Below are 9,657 nucleotides of genomic sequence, written 5' to 3'. Positions count from 1 at the left end.
CGCAGTGAGGTGGTGGAGTCGCCATCCCTGGAGGCGTTTAAGGAAAGACTGGACATGGCATTTAGTGCCACGGTCTAGTTGACATGGTGGCGTTCAGTCCTATCGGTCCTAGGCTGGACTCGATGACCTCAGAGGTCTTTTCCAACTGGAATGAATCTGTGATTCTGTTCAGGGAGCTGCCAGGGAGCATGGGGGTGGATGAGCAGCCCACCACAATGCTGGCACTCATTGCACCTCCTCACAACCCCTCCGGGCAGTGGGACTGAGGGAAGCCTTTGGGGGGACTCGGGCACATGCCGGCATTGCCATCTTAAACAGGTCTTAAAGCTTTGGGTCAGGGCAGCACCTGGGTGTAACGACTGGTTAGGGATGAGAGCAAAAGCAGAGAAAGTGCTCTCTGCTGAAATGTTTTTCTAGGATAGGAGTTAAAGAAATAGCCAGTATGACCAATATGTGACAGGTTTTATGCATACGTACATGTATATCTCTGTGTGTGCATGGTGTAATTTAAAAGCAAAACTCCCCCAATTTAGCAGGAAAAAATGAAAGAGGAACGCTAGCAGATTATAAAATGTCTAGAACTTGAAGCAAAATGGATTGTACTGACAAAAGGATAAAAGTACTGCCTAAAGTCAGCAAATACACTTGAATTCAAAGGCAGGCCCAATTTAATGAGGCTGTTGTGGTTTATTCTACAAAGAAGTAAGAGAGTTTCTAAACCTTGACTTTTATTACTCCAAGTTAATGTTGTATTTTTTTTTACCCTAATGCTAATCTTTGTTAATAAATGTAGTTAAACAAACTTCTTTCTAAAGAGAGGAAGGCAAAGGAAATAGCAGATCTTGCTTGCATCACTGGCTGATGGAATATGTTATGATAGCACAATGATGGAAGCGAAACAAGAATTTGGGTGGAGTAGGATAAAGCAGAACATTTGGTACGAAAATTATAACCTGCCTGCATGGGAAGACATAAATGGGACATTCTTGAGAAGAAGACAGATTTGCATTTGACAAAACTGAGTTTCTACAGTTCTGGATGTTCAAGATTAATGCTCATTGACCATTAAATAAAAACAATAAAATGGAGGAAACAGGAAAAAGTACCAGTTTTTTTTACCATGGCAATATTTTCAGGCAAAACCCTCCACTTTCTTCACAATAAAACTAAGGAAATATGTGAGAAATTAGAGTTTTAATGCACTGGAAATTAAAATATTGCCATCCCCTCCTCCCCGACCATAAATTTTAGAAGGAAAAATAAAAAAAATAATGCTTGTGAAATAATTCAGAGATTCTCAAAAATTATGCGCATTGTGTGCAAGAACTCTGAGTATTCTTAATTAAATTATTTGAAAATGTGATTTAGTGAGTAGGCTAGAATGTGATCATAAACATGTCAGCATAAACTCCTGTGAAAAAAGAGGAGATAGACACTGGTATTTCAAAAGCAATAAAGTACCTGTGAGGCATAACCTGACATGGATTCTCCCAAGCTGAATGGAGCTCTTAATTTTTTGATCCTAAAATCCAAGAAAACAGGCATGAAGCATGCAAAAAACCCAAAACCCAGCCTATGAATTTCCTAATTTTGATTGTCTCCCTAATTGCACTGAATAATTTTGCTATACTTGCCTTAGTATTATGAAATCGCTTTAAATAAACAAAAACTCATGTGGCTCATTTTTAAAATTCATCCTTCTGTGGCTTTGCGTAGCTCACCTTTGTGCTAAACAGTTAAACCACATAATTCATCACAGCAACACTGGCAGAGAATCATTGATGTCCTTCAAAAAGATCCAGGGAATGACAAAGACAGAATAATTTTATTGCTTGCAACTGGAGAAAATGTACTGCTTGCATCTGGCAGCAAGCCAGGCCAGAATCTGAAATGCTGTTGCTGCTGTAAATAGGATGAAAAGGATTCATAATCCATCTCTATGTCCAGCATAGTTAGGAAAATTGTAAGCAGAAAAAGCAATTAAAAAACCAACCAGAGAAAGCATTAAAAGACATGTAAGGGACTTTTTTTTTGTTGATAATTTATAGGTTAATTGTCATGACTAACCATTTGGGGCTTGGTTAGTAACCAACTAATGATTAGTTTCTGAATGTAAGTAATACAGGTGTTGAGTTCAGATAGTATGTATGTGTAATATAGGTATTGAATACAGGTATTGAGTCATACTGAAAACAGGCCTCTTGTTCAGAACAAATGGCATCTTATCAGACTTCTCCATCAAATGCTCCGTTAAGAATAATGCCAACAGATTTTAATCAGCTGCTGAGCTGGAATACATACAGATATTGCAAAAGGTTGGCATAGGGATTAACTGATGGAAGTTTGTTAATCTAAAACCTACAAATAATGTATTTTAGATATTGTCCTAACAACCTAACAGCTGACACAGTGCAGATAAATGATGATGTGGTATTTCAGATTCCCTTGGACAGGACAAATATATGAATCACCTGAGCAAGAAATAAAGTTTTGCAATTTTCTTCTGTCTGTGTAGAGCAAGACTGATGTCTTAAGTGATTGCTTGGACGGGAAGGTCGTTGAAACAGAGTATGTAATTAGTATGTAATTCAAAAGCTGGAGGGGGAAGTAGAAGGCTCGAAAAGAATATCAGCCTCGGAGCTTAACTGAGGGGAGGGATGTTTTAGAAAGAGGGGTGGAAGCCTTCAAAAACTAAATCAGGTCATAGTGTCACACAGATTGATACTCCCAGAGGTACCAACAGGGATAAAGGCCCTGGGCTTATTCAGAGTAGTGGAACCCATGCTCATTTAATTGTCATACATAAATATTGGCGGGGAATCCCTGATGCATAGAGAAATTGCTATTGATTTCCACTGCATCACAGCAATGGCTGTACCATATGGGGCAGGAACTGTTACAATGAGTTTATCTAATGTGATGGATACAACAGATTCCCTGAATTGCCAGAACAAAGATGATCAAATTTGGAAGGGGAAAATCTTCATGGTATTGCTTTCGATACCACAACTTCTTGAAGAAGTGGTGACTTAAAGTATGCATGGAAATATAAATGAGGGAGCCAAAGTGACATACTCCTTGCTTTAAGCAGGAACACAGCATGGTGTGAAAATTCACCATGAGATTTAGGTTTAGACACTCAGTTTATGCAAAAGATCAAAGGCTGGTGAAAACTATCAGGTTGAGTATGAAGTACCAAAGAAGATCCCTTTTGGATCCTTGAGCCTTCACATTTTCTGATGCTTCCCCTCAGAATAGGCTATATGGTACTGCCTTGCACACTAGAACATATACCTAAGGTGGTATTTTGCATTCACACTGTAAAAAAATCTTTGTTTAAAGTCAGTGAGTTTATACTAAAGAGATTTTGGCTCAAAGCAGTTCCACAGGTCTGGGTAGCCAGGAGTGCTAGTTCAGGCAGCTGCTCCCAGTAGCAAGGCAGATATTTAGAGAATAGAATCACAGCATCATTTAGGTTGAAAAAGACCTTTAAGATCATTGAGTCCACACATAATTTGTTCCCACTCTCCACTGCTATAAAGGTGGCCTACAAGGTCAGTAAGATCTCTCTATTAGAGCATGAGTATGGATATAGTTATGGTTCAGCTGAAGGTTTTTTCCTTTACATATATTGTAATATTCTCCTGTATACAAGATACATTGTGTATGACCACACACCTCCCTTTGCTCTCAATTATTTCCAGTCATATAATCAAAATATTTCAAATTCTAATACAAATAAAATTAAATGTCAGTCTGTTTTGACGTTATAAATATTCACGGTCTCCTTGTAATGTGTCAAAATAAGCTGTGGTTTTATTGGAGGCCAGCTGCTTTTCTTACTGTAGGTTCACTGACCTTGAGAAATGAAAAGCCCAAGATCACTTTCAGAGTTTGCCTCCCATGCCCTGTGACTTGAAGGGATCCAAAACCTTTCCACCGTTTCTTTTTGCGAGTGCTCCTGAGTCATCGGCTGAATAGCAACCGCTCACCTTTTACAACTTAGTGTTATAATTCCTTGAAACATGTCTTCTGGTGTCACTTCTCATACTATGACAAGTTGCAACCCCCTCAAGGGGATTTTCTTGAGCATTTTCTGACCACGGTGGCATTGGAGCTGCTGCAGTGCACCTGACACCTCTTTTGTGTCTCTGACAGGCACCGGAGAATGGACTTCCATGAACTCAGCTGAACTTGAAGATGTATAAAAGATGCATTGGGCATTGTTCATGGGGATTTGCTTTTAATAATACAGTTTTCCAAGGCTGTAAAATATGGAAATATTAAAGGGAAAGCATAGTGCAGTGAAAGAAACATTTACACATACTTTACAGTACTAGTTGATTTCAGAGATTTTAGGCATTTATTATAATTCTTTGTGTTAGTATACCTGCTTGGATTTTGAGCTCACAACTGCCTTGTGGAGAAATACCAGATGGATAGCAGAAGTGTTTGCTGGTGAATCACAGGAATGTAATTTACAATGTGATGAATTAACACTTCCACATAATAAAATAAGGTGCTCCAATACTACAATATGAAGTTTTAGTTTCTCATGTTGTCTTTTAGCAAGCGCCCAAATTAAAACAAGGTAATTGCTTATGGTCCAGCAACAAGTAATTTATAAGCAATTTAAATTACAAAAAAACCCCAGTAAAGCCTGGGAAGGTGGGGAAGATGCTGAGCAAGTATTGCATGTTTGATTAGAAAGAAAGTATTTGAAGGAGACATTTCAGTTTAAGGACATCTCTCTTTGGAAGACATATGCTACTGGGAGGAAAATTTCATACGTATTATTCAGGTTCTGGCAGTTTTATGTTAAATACTGCATTTATTCTTGGAAGGTTTTAGTAATGTTTTTCCAGAAAACCACTTTTTGAAGGACAAACGTGGCATCTCTGGACTTGTTTCTGCTGCTTTTGCATAATCTACAATTTTGTATTCACAATATGTGTATTAGTCTTTGACAAAAAAAATGCAGTGACCAAATAATTTTGACAAATTGTTTAATCAGAAGCGATGTGTTTTGCTTCTGAACATCCATCTCTTTTGGCTTTAAAATTAATTTCTACTGCTAGGATAGGAAATGAATTTTGTTCTGTCTCTGTAGAGTTTAGTGATATAAATTATGTTGTGGAGGAATAAGGTCAAATATATCTTTGAAACCAGTAAAGAGAATGGTTGTTATGTTAAAATAAATTTGGCTTCAGCATTGAATGTGACTGCTTTGAAAACAGTTTTATTGTTCCAGTTACACAAATGTTGTATAGGGATGAAGAAAAATCTTCCCCTTAAAAAAAATCTTCATTCAAAATGGAGACACATTTTGATTATTAGTGTTAAACTAAGAAAAAGACCTAAATGACTCACACCGCTTCTAGACACCTGATCATGTCATTAAAGTTTTTATTTTTATTTTTTTAATGGAAAATTGAATGTTTCCCAGGAGGAAGAAGTGCCACCATTTCAGCCCACAGTCTTGCATATCACAGACTTTGGGAAAGTAGGATGTAGGGATGTGTCCACTCAGAGGAGGGAGTTGAAACTTAGGTCCTTGGATTTCTGGATGTGCCTCTCAAGTCAAACTTGTTAAGGGAGAGTAGGCAGGCTGAAGTTGTCCATGAGACACATCCAGAACTGCCAATCATTGTGAAGGCTGAGATGCCTCCGTGCAGAACATGTGCCTTGGGCACTTTGGGCACAACTGATTAGGACAGCAGCTTGGAGACAGCATTCTTGACTTTATGACCTTGATTTGTTAAAATCCTATTTAGGGTGCATTGGAGCCTTTACAGCCTGCAGTGCATAAACTCCTGCAACGTATGCATCAGCTTACTGGAATTCTCTTTATAAGAGTTAAATAACATTGACTTCGATGATCCTTGTGGGTCCATTCCAACTCAGGATACTCTATGATTCTTGAACATGCTTTTTGTCTTCTCAGGACTTGTAGTAGTTTAACGGTTTTGGGGTTTTTTCCAAAAAAGCTAGAATATTATACTATTCATGTTGTGCCTCCATACTCTGCTTCAAGGATGCTTTGATTGATGAAGTCTGCTTTCTGGATGGTTTTTTTCCCTCCTCTGTTTTATAACCAAAACTGTCAATCCTCTTCTAAGACCTAATAAATAATGAGATCAATCACTGCGTTGTTGTCAGGAGAGCAAGGACAGTGACTGAACTAACCTGGACTGCAGGGGAGGGATGTTTCATATAGTCAAAGAAAAATCCTAGGCCTGCTCAGACAAGGGATGTTTACAAAGGCTAACATTGGGCCCGAGGGGCTAGTCCTCTGGACAACCTGTGTCATCAGTAAAAATGGAGAAACACCCATCCAAACAAAGTGGGTGAAATAAGCTTTACTCTCACTTGCTTTATCTCTTTCTGGTCACTGTGTGGGGAACCATCTGGTAGCCCAACACAGTATCATGAATGGCCCTCTTGCTGGATGCATGGTCTGAATTGTCATGAGTCAGCTACTAACCGATGGGAGAAGGTGGTTGTGGGGAATGTTTCCTTGAGAGAGGAATGGATTTGGGGCTGTGTTTCGCCTGTTCCACAGAGCAGATTCTGCTCCTTTCTTTCTATCCTGCACCTTTCAGGCTCACGAGTTTAGTGCAGGCTAGAACTGGAGAAAGAGTCAGTTTGTAATTGGGACTGTAAATCCATTTCAGTTAAAGTAATTAAAAAATGATAACGATGTATTGGTCATTGGGCATTTAGTCCAGTCCATTCCATGGCTGCTGCCAGGAGATACCAGTCTGGAGAGAAAAGTGGCATCACATCTTCCTCTACCACAAGTCTAACCTGTCAACTGCAATAAGGTAAGCCGTTGTGGTGTCCACACTTGAAGAAAGGTGTTGAAAAACATTTCAAGAATTACCAGAGGTCCACAAAACTCAATGTTACAGTGAGAGACATCCAACAGAAGATACAAATAAAGGTTGAGAGATAGTTTGAGGGTCAGTTCTATTGTTCCTCCTAGTAAGGTGACTTTTAGTCCATCAGTAAAAAGGTGCAAGGAACCTTAGTGGTTAGAAGCTGCAAGTAGTTCCAAGCAAGAAAGTGCACATTTTTTAAAGGCAAAGGGGAGTGCTTTTACCCAGATGAACTGAGTGGAAGAGATGTAGGAGCTTTATGAGTGACCCCAGCTGCCTGCTCTGCCATGCTGTTGCTGGTGACTGCTTTTATGAGAGCCTACAGAAGGAGATGAGGGGCAGTATTTCAGGTAGTTTGGGGTAAATCTGGTATTTTGAGTCAAATTAATCTTCACCAGTGACTGAAGCTGCTCTTCCAGGGAAGGGGAAATTGTATCACGCTAAATTACCATAGCAGTGTTTGCCAGAAATGGTGAATTGTGTCCTCATTGCACTGTAAGAACAACATGTAAGGCCTGTTTGACGATGACTACCTGTTACTTGGTGAAATAACTGTGATGAAGCAGTCTGGAGAGGTTCTCAAAAGCAGGATGTTGAAATGATCTAACCGTATGGTTTTAACTGGATCCCAGCTCTGAGGTCATTTCCAGTCTGGACCAGGAGTGTGTGTGACATAGAGTACTTGTGCTGGGAGGTAGTTAGGTACTGATCTCTTGCTGAGGTATGAATGTTAACATAAGCCAGCAAGGCACCCTTATGGCCAAGGCAAGCAATGGCACCTGGGTCTGTGTGTGTGTGTGTGTGTGGGGAGTGCTGTCAGCTGATGAGAGGGGGGACTCTTCTTCTCTGCTCAGCACTGGTGGGGCACTTTTGGAGTGCTGGGACCAGCTCTGGGCTCCCCAGCAGAAGAGAGGCATGGATATGCTGAAGTAGGTCCAGTGAAGGGCCATAAAAGTAATGAAATGATTAAGGCATCTGAAGTACAAGGAGAGGCTGAGCAAGCTGGAACTGTTCAGCTTGGAGAAGAGAAGGCTCAGGGGGGTCTCATCAGCACCTGTAAATACCTGGTGGGAGGAGTGAGGCAAAAGAAGTAAAGGCAAAGGAACCAGACTCTTCCCAGTGATGCCCAGTGGCAGGACAAGAGGCAATGGTCACAATCTGAAATACAAGAAATTCCATTTAAACTTAAGAAAACATTTTCTACTGCGCAGGTGATCAAAGACAAGAAGTTTTCCCAGGGAGGTTGAGGAGTCTTCATCCTTGGAGATACTCAAAATTTAACAGGACACGGTCCTGGACAACCTACTCTGGTTGACCCTGCTTGAACAAATACAGGGTTGACCAAGGTGATATTCAGAGGTTCCCATGGCTTCAGCCATTCTGGGATTCTGTGATACCAGAATACATATTATGGACATGGAGTGCTGGAGCTGATGACACTTGTTCTACTAAGACACTGTATCATTCAAATTCTCATTTATGCAATGTTTTGATTAGGACTTTTATTGTGGCATCAGCACCCAACTGCTGTTCATTAGCCCCTCTTCTTCTGATGGACTTCCTTTATCGTGTCCTATTGCATTTTAGGACTCAGCCCCAGATCTAGAAATTTAATTCTGTTTTTGGTTCTTAGGTGCACAATCTTGTGTTTGGGATCACACCTAAATTAACAAAACTGGACAATTTTTTTTATCTCAGCAATTGATCAGTCAGTCTATATAATAGAACTGTTACCTTTATTGTTTTCCACATTAGCTATTTGTGTGTCATGTTGCAAATTTTTTGGGCAGTAGTGCTATGTTTTCATCAAGGGCATTGATAAATGTATTGAAAAAATTCATGCCAAAAACATCCTTCTATAAGCTCACAGAACATGCAATCCCTTGGAATGAAAATACTTCAGCTATAGTCTATTTTATGATCTAGTTGTTAACTAGTTTTAAAAATTAACATTTAACATGTTACATTGATTTTTTTATAGTTATTTTTTAATGCAAGATTATGTCAGATGTTTGTTAAAGACACTATTTCAATCACAATCTTCATTATCAGTCTAATGCTTAATCTCATTAAAGCAGTATCAAATTTGTTTGATAGTCTGGGTTCCTGGCAAACTGTGTCAACTGACATTAATAAACCCATAATCTGTTAATTCCTTCATTAATATCCCATAGCAGTGTTTCTATTAGTTTGCTTGACAACACTTGCTAGCTAAAGATGCCTGTAGTTACCCCAGCGATTATATTTCTTGCCTGAAAATACGGGTTCAACGTCAACTTTTTCAATACAAAGTCTGAAATTCAAATTACCGCGGTCCCATTGCCAAGGGCCCTGACAGCAGAAGCACAGGATTGTCGAGCAGGCCATTTTGTCTTTGGTTTCTTAACCCTTCTCCACTTCCTTAAAGGCGACGGACGGGTTTTTGTGGCTTCCCCCTCGCTGCCCGCGCCGGAGCGCTGCCGGTGTCGGTCTCGGCGGGGCGGCGGGCGCAGTAGCGCGGCGATGCTCTAGATGGGGCTTCAGCACCGGCAGAGGCAGCGAGCTGGCCTGCCCGCCCCCGTGCGAGTAAAACCAGCCCTTAAAGGCGGTAGAGGAGTTGGAAACAGCGTAGTCCCTCCTTCAAGTTCGTCCTTCTTCCTTTGCTCCGGTTGCCTCTTTTCACACGGGCTTGCTGGTGGCTAGAGGCATCCATCAGGGATGGAGACTGGAGCTAGTGTTGTTTAATGTCTTTATTATCGAGCTGGACAAGGGGTGGAGTTCGGGCTTTGAGTATATGTTT

At 40.3% G+C, this 9,657-nt stretch overlaps 1 protein-coding gene across 1 annotated transcript in view; it reads left to right on the top strand.

Moving 5' to 3' along the window:
- Window positions 1–9,389: 9,389 nt before the first annotated feature.
- The window catches only part of SH3BGRL2 (SH3 domain binding glutamate rich protein like 2), a 53,180-nt gene continuing 52,912 nt past the window's right edge, over window positions 9,390–9,657 (top strand). Inside the window, exon 1 of the mRNA XM_064647397.1 lies at window positions 9,390–9,465. Within this exon, the coding sequence (XP_064503467.1) occupies window positions 9,390–9,465 (76 nt within the window). The remainder of the gene's footprint in view (window positions 9,466–9,657) is intronic.

Source organism: Pseudopipra pipra, chromosome 3 (assembly GCF_036250125.1).
Source record: "Pseudopipra pipra isolate bDixPip1 chromosome 3, bDixPip1.hap1, whole genome shotgun sequence".
Lineage (NCBI taxonomy): Eukaryota > Metazoa > Chordata > Aves > Passeriformes > Pipridae > Pseudopipra > Pseudopipra pipra.
Note: the sequence above shows the minus strand (reverse complement) of the source record. Positions and strands in the feature narration are given on the sequence as shown.